Source organism: Dunckerocampus dactyliophorus, chromosome 2 (assembly GCF_027744805.1).
Source record: "Dunckerocampus dactyliophorus isolate RoL2022-P2 chromosome 2, RoL_Ddac_1.1, whole genome shotgun sequence".
NCBI lineage: Eukaryota > Metazoa > Chordata > Actinopteri > Syngnathiformes > Syngnathidae > Dunckerocampus > Dunckerocampus dactyliophorus.
The window spans coordinates 6,888,854-6,901,571 of NC_072820.1; the positions used below are offsets into that span (position 1 = coordinate 6,888,854).

At 39.7% G+C, this 12,718-nt stretch overlaps 2 protein-coding genes across 8 annotated transcripts in view; one reads left to right on the forward strand and one right to left on the reverse strand.

Annotated features, from left to right (window-relative positions):
• Positions 1 to 11,252, forward strand: part of cdc73 (cell division cycle 73, Paf1/RNA polymerase II complex component, homolog (S. cerevisiae)) — a 32,903-nt gene extending 21,651 nt beyond the window's left edge. The window contains exons 11-17 of the mRNA XM_054753042.1: positions 3,349 to 3,406; positions 3,695 to 3,730; positions 4,297 to 4,384; positions 5,272 to 5,433; positions 9,994 to 10,094; positions 10,178 to 10,319; positions 10,542 to 11,252. Coding sequence (XP_054609017.1) covers positions 3,349 to 3,406; positions 3,695 to 3,730; positions 4,297 to 4,384; positions 5,272 to 5,433; positions 9,994 to 10,094; positions 10,178 to 10,319; positions 10,542 to 10,578 — 624 coding nt within the window. The 3' untranslated portion in view covers positions 10,579 to 11,252. The remainder of the gene's footprint in view (positions 1 to 3,348; positions 3,407 to 3,694; positions 3,731 to 4,296; positions 4,385 to 5,271; positions 5,434 to 9,993; positions 10,095 to 10,177; positions 10,320 to 10,541) is intronic.
• The window catches only part of LOC129168143 (beta-1,3-galactosyltransferase 2), a 29,516-nt gene that overhangs the window by 10,609 nt on the left and 6,189 nt on the right, over positions 1 to 12,718 (reverse strand). For 4 of the 7 annotated variants that reach the window (XM_054753077.1, XM_054753103.1, XM_054753068.1 and 1 more), the window contains one exon: positions 954 to 12,678. The exons of 2 other annotated variants lie outside the window; for them this stretch is intronic. The gene's annotated coding sequence lies outside the window, so the exon portion shown is untranslated. The remainder of the gene's footprint in view (positions 1 to 953; positions 12,679 to 12,718) is intronic. One more of the 7 variants, XM_054753086.1, reaches the window with a different exon arrangement.

Consider the following 12,718-nt stretch of genomic DNA (forward strand, 5'->3'; position numbering starts at 1 on the left):
CTTATTCAAAAATATTTATTTTCTATTTAACAATTTATATTTTGTTACGCTTAGATGTTAGATGCTTTTATTTTTATCTTTAACATTTTGATTCCTGCCTTTTCTTTAACACTGCACAGAAGTTATATACAGTAATCCCTCCCTTTATCACATTAAATTGCTTTCGGACACGACCATGAGTAGTAGGATTGCTTATTGATAAATCAAATATTTTCATAGTTGGAGAATAGAAAATTTGTTTACGACCATCTAAATATGTTTTTAACTACTTTCAATACCAAAGACGTATTTACAGTGTTCCCTCGTTTATCAAGGTTGGAGAAATAATAGTCTACTTTGTGTCAAAAAGGTATTTATGGCACCTACCTTGATTGATTTATGACCCCTGGTTTATGACATGCCCCCGCTCACCCCCCTTTGTTTATGATGGTAAAGGTCAAAGGTCACTTCCCATAGTGCTATAAAACCATAAGATCAAAGGGGTTAGGATTTTATAAACGGCCATCTGTTTGAAGTGGCGTAATGGGACATCTAGAAGCCATAAAACATGAAAGGGGTTAGGAAACAAAGGATCTGGAAGTCATAAAACAAAACAAAAAAAACAATCATAAAATCAGAATCATACCCACGTGACTGTGTTTTCTTCAGGCTGCCGGTGGGGGGAAGTCCCCAATCCCATACCCCTCCTCTCCTAAACACCCCCCTCCAACCCCCCGCCCCAAGACGTCCTCCAGCCTTATCTGGGTGTGTCTCGGTGTGTGACTGGGGTCCCAATACTGCCCCCTCCAGCCTTTCTGTGTGTCCGGCAGTGTCTCAAAAATGTAGTTTTCCCATTTAAACAATACAAAGGAGTAAAGCGCTAAAACAGTCAAAACATTCCATCCTTAGCTACCATCTTTCTACTACAGCTATTTTGTTAAAAAATATATTTTGTTAAAAAACATCATGATTACCTGTCAGCTGTCCATCCACCAACCTTGTTTCTCCAAGAACAAAGTAGAAATGCCCCATCTAGGCCACTCCCACCAACCAGCCAATACAATTATTTTTGAAAAAACAGAGGTATCAGCTTGACCCCTTGGGGTTCCCACGGCGTGGGATAAAACAAACTTTTTACATGAGATCAGATAAAGGTGATATACCACAGGTAGCCATAAAAAAAACAGCAAACCTTAGGAAAATTGTCTTATCACCCCCATGACTTATCAATTGTGGATCAATACAATAGTTTAGCCTGCAGACGGTTTGAACATATGACAGGCAGGCCGTGTCATAAAACTTCTCAATGATTGTGGAAAGACATACTCTTATCCTGTGTGTGATAAAGTGATACTTAAAATAACTATCCATCCATCCATTTTCCTCCGCTTATCCGGGTCCGGGTCGCGAGTGCAGCAGTCTCAGTTGGGAAGCCCAGACTTTCCGGTCCCCGGCCACCTCCTCCAGCTCCACCGTGAGGACACCAAGGCGTTCCCAGGCCAGCTGTGAGACATAATCCCTCCAGCGTGTCCTAGGTCTGCCCCGGGGCCTTCTCCCGGCTGGGCATGGCCGGAGCACCTCACCAGGGAGGCGTCCGGGAGGTATCCTAACTAGAGATGCCCGAGCCACCTCAACTAGCTCTAGTTTTCACTATCAAACTATCATTTCTTTATGTATTGTACCTTTTATGATTGATGTATTTATTGAAAGGCAATGAAAGCATACATTTTTCATGTAATTTTCGACATTTAATACTTACGTCAGCTTTAAAGTACATACTATATAAGAAAAACAGAAATTACCTCGGATGTTGAAAGGATGTCGACGTACCGTCACCATGTGTGCTTTAATGTTGATCAAGTCTTGCAGGGGGAAAAAAAAACAGTCCTCAACCCAGCGAGGACAATGTTTTATTTGTATTCCTTGTTTTTACGTCTATTTTATTTATTTATTTCCAAACGCAGTACCAGTGTACTGCAAGTCCCCAAATACAAGAGTGTACTATATTCTATTTATTTGTTTATTTCCAAACGCATCAGCCTCTGTCCGCCCTTATCTAGTCTTTTGTGAAGCTTTGATCAACAGGGCTGCTCTTGGAACTTCTTCTCCTGGCTTGTTTGTTGTGCACGAACATCTTGACTCGGTTTCATTTGGTGTGACTTTTCTCGGGAGTCCATCCTGGCTGCATCTCCATTCGGTCTGCTTTCTTATGTTAAAATGTATTGCATCGTGACGTCGTCCTCTGATGTGTCTTTCTGTTTAGCCAACATACAGTATGTAAAGTATTTACATCCAAGAGATACACTCAACTTCCCACGATGCACACACAAATTTTTTATTTTTTTTTAAAGAGGCATCTGCGAAATGTCAATCGCGATAGAGAACACTGTGTAGTTTTTTTTTTTTTTTTTTTTTTTTACCTGAACCTTCATTCCCAAGGACGTACTTTTACGTCTTTTACATTTTTTTGTGCGAGAGGCAAAAAGAGGTGATGACGCAAGTCCACAATAAAAGAGGTCATGTTTCATGCTGTTTTAAGCCATTAAAACAGCCACAAGGTGGCAGAGGTGCATTTGATCAGAGCTCTGTATGGATCTTTTCCATGTTGCTTGACAGCAAGGAGGAAGTGAGAGCGTGGAGGAGTGCAGCGCGCTGAAGGTTCCGCATTATCGGGAAATGTAGTTCCAAATGTGAAAATTGTAAATAGTTCATAGAATATTTGGAATAAAAATTGTTATTTTGATGTACAGTAAAACAGCCCTTTTTGGTGTTTATGTTGTGGTATAGTTGATTAGAAAGTTATGCTTGAAATGTATCTTCACAAAAAGCTTTGTTTCCCCTTTTTTTGTGGTGGGAACTCATATTTCCTGAAACTTCCCTAAGTTCTACTGCTGATTACTAAAGAACGGGAACGGGAAACGGTAGAAACAAACTTTGTATTTTTCTGATGAAAGACGGGAGTTTATATAGCCATAAAACACAATATTCTGTGTGCCTTGAAAAAACAGTCAAAACTGTCTAAAATGGCCAGTTGAATTTTGAAAAATGGATGGGATTGAATGAGTTAACATTATTAGAGCCCTCTAGACATGAACTAACACCTCATAATCACCCTTACACTCTTATTACCCAATATAGTTGACAAAATCAGAGAATAAGCCATTTAAGACATAAATAAGACTCATGCTCATGTATGTTGCATTAAATTTGTGGCGGACAGGAAGTGACGTCATGTGTTCAGAGTTGAGTGGATTATGGCCACAGCAGTAGCCCATGTTGTTATTATTATGATTATTATGTTGTTATTTTTGTGCCTGTTGTCTGAGAATTCAAACCTGCAATAAAAGATGCAATTTTCTCTCTCTTCAGGAGGGAGCATCTGCTAGAAAGGCCCAGACCCCTGCACTACAGCCTGTGCCTCGCCCAGGTGATATAACATAATCTACATACTGTAATAATGTATCATATTACATTACCTATTGTAACAGCATTGCATTGTATTAAATCATTATATAATACACATGGTATTATTAGTTGTTGTACGTCTGATGTACTGAACACATCAGATCTCTGTGTTCACTTCTCCTTACCCCAACTCAAATGTTAGTGGTTGATATTGATGCTCTAGTTTGTGTGCTCTATACTGTAGATCTTTTAATAAAGCATATGCTGGTTGTAAATACTGATATATAGATCTGTTTTGTTTATTTTTTAGTTTCACAAGCCAGACCGCCACCAAACCAGAAAAAAGGTAAACGACTTCCAGTGAAATATTGTCAGTGATGTGCAATTGAGGGAAAAATATCATCTCGCTTGCAAGCTTTAGATCAGGGGTGTCACAAAGTCTGGGGGTGGGAAATGAAGAAGTAAGGTAAAGAGGGGAAAAAATTGTAATATTTAGAAGAAGTTTCAGTTTTGAATGTTAGAAGTATTTGTTTTGTCAGCTATGACTGAGAAATTGGTTGTATTTTCTTTAATCATGTTTACCTGCTTAGCACATCTTCATCTATAAATGACAGGTTGCAGGACGATCATTAGAATTAATCAATAAAAATTGGGCATTTTGATTCTTATGCACAGGGAATTGCATTATACTTATGAAACGTAACAGAAGAAAATAAAGTCAGAAGAACAATATGGCATATTTTCAACAAATTTGAACAATATCGGGATAATATTGATAATTCATAACAACAATCATGTGAAATTTTCATAGTTTAATTTCTACTTGATATGGTTTGGTGAGTGCGGTTTTTATCTGAACAAGAGTCTTAATTTCACAGTTGTTGCATTTGACAATTGCATTTCTCATCACAGGCTCTCGCACGCCCATCATCATCATCCCAGCGGCCACCACCTCACTCATCACGATGCTGAATGCTAAGGATCTCCTGCAGGATCTCAAGTAAGTTTCACTTTCACATTAGTGCTGTCAGTGGAGTGTAGGATATGAATTTGAGGATTTAAGGAGTCAGAAAATTAAGGGTATCCTGAACCAATATTGATATCTGATATCGGTTCAATATCAGCCCCAAAAAAAAAAAAAAAACAATATCATACTATACCGGCCTGCATCTAAAATCTCTGATATTGGCACTTTGATACAAGCAGTCCATTCCAGACTCTGTGCCAGCACTTCTACAAGTATTCAGCAGCAGCACTTTCATTCAGCATGCAGAGCCCACGTGATCACAACAGCTTGTGCTAGCCTGGGTGCAAGTATTTACTAATCCGGCACATTGTAGATGCAAATTTTTTCAACCCGCCAAAAAAAAAAACAAAATCTCACAAGCATTCCCATGTGGACAGGGCCTTCATAGGACCCATCTCATCGTGCATTTGGAGGATTTTCGCAACACCACGGCTTCCTGAAATATCCACCACTGTTTGTAACATTTGCAAAGTGTGAGAAACCTTCACAGGACGGCAAATGGCTGTAAGAGAAAAGAGCCAGCCCCTGTTGGTGGTGAATAATGTCGGGTTTAAATGCGTAATGGAGCACCTCGAACATCGCTACACTATGCTTACTATTGATAAAACTATGCACCACATGCTTCAAGAAGTAAATGGGTCGGTTTTTCCTCATACCTGATGCTGACTATTTTCTGTTTAGGGAACATCACTTAATCAAGCCTTTTGTAACATTCCACACTATTGAATTAAGTAATAAAAGTATGTATGATCTGTGCTATCTACTCAATATCAAGGTCAACTATTATATTCGATATTCAATATATCGGAATTGGATTGGCACCCCCATAGAAAATTATGTAGGAACTTTGGATCCACCAGGCTCATCACGTCAGACGAGAAGAAGAAGCAAGGCATCCAGCGCGACAATGAGGTTCTTCTCCAGAGGCGCAAAGACCAGATCCAACCTGGCGGCAACACACTCTCCGTCACTGTCCCATACAGAGTCATCGACCAGCCTCTCAAACTAGCACCACAGGACTGGTAAAATGTGATCCATGTTTTAGTTTTAGGGTTTTTTTGTTTTGTTTTTTTCCCAAAAGAAAGGTACATTTGTAAGTTGCAAGCTTCTGCCAGCCAGTGGAAGTTCAATATGTCACCTTATGACAAAGAACTGGGGATGTTCCGATCCGATCTTGAGGATTGAGATCGGCTGCCGAGCCGCTCTATTTTGAAGATCAGATAATATTGGCTCCCGCCACAAGATCAGACCGATCCGGTTGCCGTGTCATGTTCGTAACTCAGGGCCACACTCCAACATGGTAGATGCAGTAATGCGCCTCGAAGCTAGTTGCCAATCGACTCCCGCCACCCGCAAGAAGAAGAAAACGCAACAACACCATGCGGGCATGTCCGCAGTGTACCGTGGTAAAGTTCTGTAGTTATAGCAGTAGTTCCCCCTCACTGTGCCCGGGCTGCTGTGTCATTGTGTTTACTGAGGACTATACTGTACTATACTATACTGAGGACTGCACAAACACTACTAAACATGTCGAAATGGCGGCGAAAAACCTTGGAAACTCCTCTGTTACGGCGCGTGAATGAAAGCGAGCAGGGTTAACTTAGTTTAGCAGAGCGTGCTAGTGCAGCTGTGTGTGTATATTTTCACTGTGTTGTGTTTTACTGCTTTAATGTAGGACCATTTTATAATGTAAGGACAATTTTACAATGCCCACTGACGACATGGTTTGAGTAAAAAAAGACGAGAGGCATGTTGATTCTTGCTCGTATCAACCGTCAATTGCCATTCTCAACACACACAACACACTTCCGGCCTTCAAAATAAGAGCGCTCTTAGTCACATTTGTGTAATTGTGTAAACAAAATAAGGCTGTCATTAAAGTATCTTACATTAATAACGCGATTGGAATTACATCTGTGACTACATCTTTCTTAATCACAAGCATGGGCATTAGTTTGTTGAAGATTTTGTAGCAATATGTGCTAAGGCTGACATCCCATTCGAAAAGTAAGCTAAGCCACATCCATTTCTCAATTACTGGACAAAATGTATTGAAAATCACACCACAAATTGATCTATAACCATGTCAAATGATTAGCCCTACCCTAAAAGCATTTTTGCACGCCCATTTTTTCCAGTTTTATCTTTTATTGGATGATCTTTTATTGGATCTTTTATTGAATAAGGGACCTGACTCACAGAAGTTTGTTTAAAAAGCCAAACACCGTTGGTCACGGTGTGTAGTAAAGTAAATTCAGCCATACTTGGGTAGAGCCATTTTCATAACCATATTCAATTCCACAAATTCATGTTTGTAACAAAAGCTTATTATTAAATAACATTTAAAAAAACAAAGGATCGGATAGGCAAGACTATAAAAAAAAAAAAAAATCAGATCAAAAGCAAAAAATAGGATCGGGACATCCCTACGAAGAACTCTCTGGAGATGTGGGAAAAAAATTATCGTTGCTCTACATAAAAATTTCTTCAAATAGGGGTCTACTCACTTTTGTGAGATAATATAAGTTTAAAGGTAGAGTTTAAAAACAAAACTAATGATAAAGCAGACCTCATTAGCCTCTTAATGGAAGCTCTAAGACAGGGGTGTCCAAACCTTTCCCAGCGGGGTCACATATGGTAAAATCTACAGTTAGGTCCATAAATACGCTACTGATCAAAATTTTAAGACCAGTTGAAAAATTGCAGGAATTTTCATTTTGCACTGTTGGATCTTAAGGAAGTTTAAGTAGATCTTCAAAACGTAAGAAGAATAAATGGGAGTGGGACAAAAAATGTTTTGAGTAAGCAATTTATTACAAACAGCCATTAAACTGAAACAGGCTGTTCATCAGCTCATCAAAAGCTTAAGACCACAGCTCAAACTTCTTTTGGCGTCCATCCCCAAATGTTCTCAGTTGGATCTAAATCGGGGGAACAATGCAGGATGATCCAAAAGAATGAGGTTATTCCTCTGGGATCTAGATGCCTCTTGGGCATGTGCAGATGCCTCCCAGACGCCTCCCTGGTGAGAAGGCCCCGGGGCAGACATAGGACACAATGGCAGGATTATGTCTCACAGCTGGCCTGGGAACACCTTGGTGTCCTGCTGGAGGAGGTGGCCGGAGACCGGGAAGTCTGGGCTTCCCTACTGAGACTGCTGCCCTCGGACCCCGATAAGCGGAAGAAAATGGATGGATGGACAAACACCTACAGTTAGTGGTTGGGTCCGCAAACATGTCAGAAAAGGGGCAAAAATGTCCATCAGTGTTTTCTAAAGTCAAAGCTGATATTTGTGAATATCTTGTTTTGGCTAAAACACAAAGATAACAGGTCTGCTTTCATAGGTGACGAAGGAAATAACAAAAAATTTGAGAGGCTGAAATCAGAGGATATTTACATATTTAAATTAAAAAAGCAATTAATCGATTACCAAAATAGTTAACCATCGATTAATTATTGCAGCTCTACATTGAACCCACATTTTTGCCAAGATTTTGGCTTTTTAAAGGCTGTGGTCTTAAACTTTTGATCAGCTGGTGAACAAACTATTTCACTTAAATTTTTGTTTGCAGTAAATTGCGGACTCAAAAATGTTTGTCTCGCTCCCATTTTTTCTATTTGCATTTGAAGCCCTACTTAGGACCTCCTTAAGATCCAACAGTGCAAAATCTAAATTCCTCCAATTTTATAACTGGTCTTAAAATTTTGATAGAGTATATTTGGACAGAGACAGCGTTTTGTCTAGTTTTGGTTCTGTACACTACCACATTGAATTGAAATGTGATTAAATTGCAGACTTTCAGCTTTAATTCAGTGAGTGGGTGGAACAAAAATATTGCATAAAAATGTGATGTGATGATCTAAAGCATTTTTTCAACACAACCCCTTCATTTTAGGGGCTCAAAAGTAATTGGACAAATTCAATAACTGAAAGTAAAATGTTCATTGCTAATACTTGGTTGAAAATCCTTTGCTGGCAATGACTGCCTGAAGTCTTGAACACGTGGACATCAGCAGATGCTGAGTTTTCTCCTCTTTAGTGCTCTGCCAGTCCTGTAGAGCAGCGGCTTGCAGTTGTTTATTGGTGGGCCTTTCTGAAGTTCTTTACAGGTTAAATGTTTGCTCAATTGGGTTGAGATCAGGTGGCTGACTTGGCCATTCCAGAATATTCTACTTCCCTGCTTTTATAAAGTCCTGGGTTGCTTCAAGTGGTTGTCCAGCTGGTTGTGTCCTATGTCACATCATCAGTAAACACCACTGACCCAGTACAACGGGCAGCTAAGCATGCCCAAGCATCACACTGCCTCCTCCATGTTTTACACAAGAGGTGGTATGCTGTGGATGATGAGCTATACCACGCTTTCTCAATACTTTTTCTTGCCATCATTCTGGTAGAAGTTGATCTTGGGTTCATCTGTCCAAAGAACTGTGCTGGCGTTTTTAGATGTTTTTTTGTTTTTTTAGCGAGGTCCAACCTGGCCGTTCTATTCTTCAGGTTTATGAGTGGCGTGCACCGTGCAGTGACCATCTGTATGTACTCTCATGCAGTTTTATCTTTATGGTAGACTTGGACAATGACAAGGCCACTTTCTGGAGTGTTTCCAACTTGGTTGGCTGTTCTTCACCATGGAAATGATTCAGCAATCATCCACCACTGTTTTCTTCCCTGGACTTTTAAGTCTTTTTGCGCTGCCAAGTTCACCAATGCTTGCTTTCTTTCTCAGGATGTACCAGACTGTAAATTCTGCCACTCCTAATATTGGAGCAATTTTGCAGATGGGTTTTTTCTGTTTTTGCAGCTTAAGGATGGCTTGTTTCACCTGCATGGTGAGCTCATTTGACTGCATGTTGTCTTCAGGAGCAAAATCTTCCAAATACAAGCTGTACCTCAAATCGACTTCAGGCCTTTTATACAGTATGTGTAATTGGTAGTGAAATAAAGAAACTGCCTCCACCCGCCCATGAAACGGCGTTTGAGTCAATTGGCCAATTACTTTGGTCCCCTTTTAAAATGGGGTGGCACATGTTAAGGAGCTGAAACTCCAAAACTCTTCATCCAATTTGAATGTGAATACGCTAAAAAGAAAGCTGAGAGTCTGCACTTTATGTCAATGTCCATCGTGTAACTATAATTGAAATAGGTTTCATTACACAGGGAAAAATACAACACTTTTGTCAGCGTCCAAGTATATATGGACCTAACAATTTTACAAATATTTTTGTTTTGTAATTTTTTTTATATTGTGACTTTATACTTATAGTTTTCTCTTTAATGTTACATTTTGTTATAAAAAAAAACATTTCCCTCAGTTATTATATCCTCAAAGTCTTTTCATATCTATATTAATAGTGACTTTATTGTAATATTTCGACTTTATTCTTTTACAATTATTGCTCCTTTTTCATTTTTCTTGTTGTTTTTGTTAGTTTTATTTGTATTTTTTAAATGTGTCGAGGGCTGTTTTAAAACAACAGTTGCAGGCTGCAAATGGGCCCCAGGCCACATTTTGGCGCCCCTGCTGTAAGACCTCCAGTGGCTCTTTGTTGGCCAGCTTGGGAAAACTCCTTTTCCTCCACTACAGGGACCGAGTGGTGGCTGTGTTTGTGCAAGGTCCTGCATGGCAATTCAAGGGCTGGCCATGGCTGCTGCCTGATGGCTCTCCTGTCGACATATTTGCCAAGAGTAAGTGATAAAGCCTAACAGGAAAACGTAGAAACTGTCCATCCTCAGTCTGTACATGAACGTGTTTTGTGTTTTCCTCCCAGTTCGAGCCTTTCATTTGAAGTATGACGAGGCCAAGACCGACCCCAACGTGCAAAAGTGGGACGTGACCGTCTTGGAGCTGAGCCGCCACAGGCGTCATCTGGACCGGCCTGTCTTCCTACGCTTTTGGGAAACCCTTGACAGGTATCAATCCTTTGCATCAACTTATCTATTTTTGTTACCCACTTTGATCGTTCCATTCCCATAATCACAAAGTGATGAGTGCCTCCTGTTAACTATTTACTTACACTACAACACATCCACCTCCACCTACTTTACATTGTTACATAAAACTCTATTCATATATATAAATAGTAACCTGAAGACACAATCTCTCAAACGTCTTCTCTTGTCTCTGTCCTCCAGATACATGGTGAAGCACAAATCTCACCTCAGGTTTTAAACTCAGATCGCAACGTCCAAAACCCAGAAATCCTCATGAATATTCGCCCCTCTTTGTCCGCTCTGCCATCTCTATCCGTGGTGAGCTGGCCGTCCGCCATCCCATCGTCCAACATGACATGTCCTAGCAAGAAGGAATGATGGATCACCACCCCAAGCGGATTCCTTTCCTGAGCACTTGTAATGCCAATTTAGTTTTTCCACAGAAATGAGATTGATGAGGGTTTTGTTCTGTTTTATAATGTACTCACGTAGTCAAAATTACAACAAATCTGCATTTATATCAGGTCAAGCAGGTGGCATACCGTGAGACATTGTAGCACCAACTTTCAGTGAAGAGGAATACCGTGACTCATTTAACACACTTTCCACTGAGTTTGAGGTGAGATACATTTGTGTTGCATATTTTGTAATATCTATTTTGGGGTGTTTGCGGCCTGATGTACATACATGCTAAAAGCAGATGGAGCCAAAACTCTCTGGAGCTGAGACAAAAGGATTTCATTCTTGAGAAAGCAACTTCTGCTCTCTTTGGCACATCCCTTTTGATGAGGTCCTAACCCAGACCCGTTTAATTAAAATTTCCTTTTGATGTCCTCATAGAGCAGAGACAAATATGGAAAAGATTGTTCTAAGGCATTAAATAGATCGTCAATAAAGCCTCTTATGAAACAAGTGTGATGCTCTGTTTAATTTCTTCTCAGGCTGAGGCCATGGGTTTTTTAAATAAAAATAAATACCAGTTGTGATGGCACAAAAAAGGCTGACACCATCAGCTTTCAGATATCTCCCTCAGGAACTGTGTACGTTTCTGAAGACATTTTTTAATCTCAGTTTAATCTTTGACTAAATGTTTTTAACACTGATAAAATACAAAATAAAATGTATATGCTGAAATGTGATATGTTGTGTCGCCACCATAATTGTAAGGGTTTTTTTTTTTGGTAACATCTGGTTCTGGCATAGTGGATGTAATGTATAAAGAGTATATCAGTAAAGCTTTCTCTTTACGTTTAGCAAAAGTAAACGGGGAAATTTAAATATGGCGGAAGGGGACGATTTGAAAAGAGGTGTTCAACGAGAATTATTAGCAGTTGCTCGGTATGCGGAGGAAAATTTTCCAACGGAATCATATTTTAAGGTTGGTGGAAGATGTCATGGAACGTCTTGAAGAAATATCTGCGCTGACGAATGCAGATATGGATGAAGCTGTGTGGCGCAGTCTTGAGTAGGTAAATGCCTCATTATCCCCAGTGTAAAATACGATCCTGTCATGTTATCGGTCAGCTTCGTACACAAGTTTTAAGAGGGACAGAACAAAAGCTACACAATGACTCTGATTCACATATTAGGCATTCACAATACACTAATTAGCAGTCACGACCGACGTTAGCACTAGCTATGGGTAGAGCCCAGCTCACACTAAATATTAGAGGCCAGTCACACAGTTTCATTCAGTAAATTTCTACACTGGCAAGTATGTGTGTGCACTTGATCTGTCTCCGGTCTGTCAGTCTTTCCGTGGTTGTAATCGTAATCGTAATCGCGGTCACACGTAATTCTTTTCCTGTTTGGCATTTCCTAGGTACGTGTTACCGGCCCCAAGCGTGGGCACCGTAAGATCCGTTAGATAAGATCATTAGATCCAAAACATAAGTTTCTTTCAGTCCTTTTTGTAGCCGTTTGATTTGACTTTGTGACCTGGAAATATGTATTAAAAGAAACACCAATTATTATCAGACATGTTTGTACCACTTCATAACTTTTATGTTTGACTTCACATGCGCATTACTATTTCTATGTGGAATCTTTTATTTATTTATTAATTTTGGGGGTGAACTTATTTACGGGTCATTACAAAACAGCTTTCGGAAATTGCTTATACATTATTGTAAAAGCTACTGAAAAGTTACGGAAAAATACAATGGCCAAAACAATAAACGAGGAAGTAGGAAAAAAAAATATTATTTACAGCATGAACAATTATCTTTTCAGTCAGCCATCTCCCGTTTTCTTCTGTGACGCCTGGAAGATCCCATCTAACTGCCAGTGTTTGCAAGGACCTCTTCTGATCTGCTGTCAGCTCAGTGGACACTTTCAGCTGTTGAAAATAAAGCAAAATCTCAGCAAACAGAAAGAAA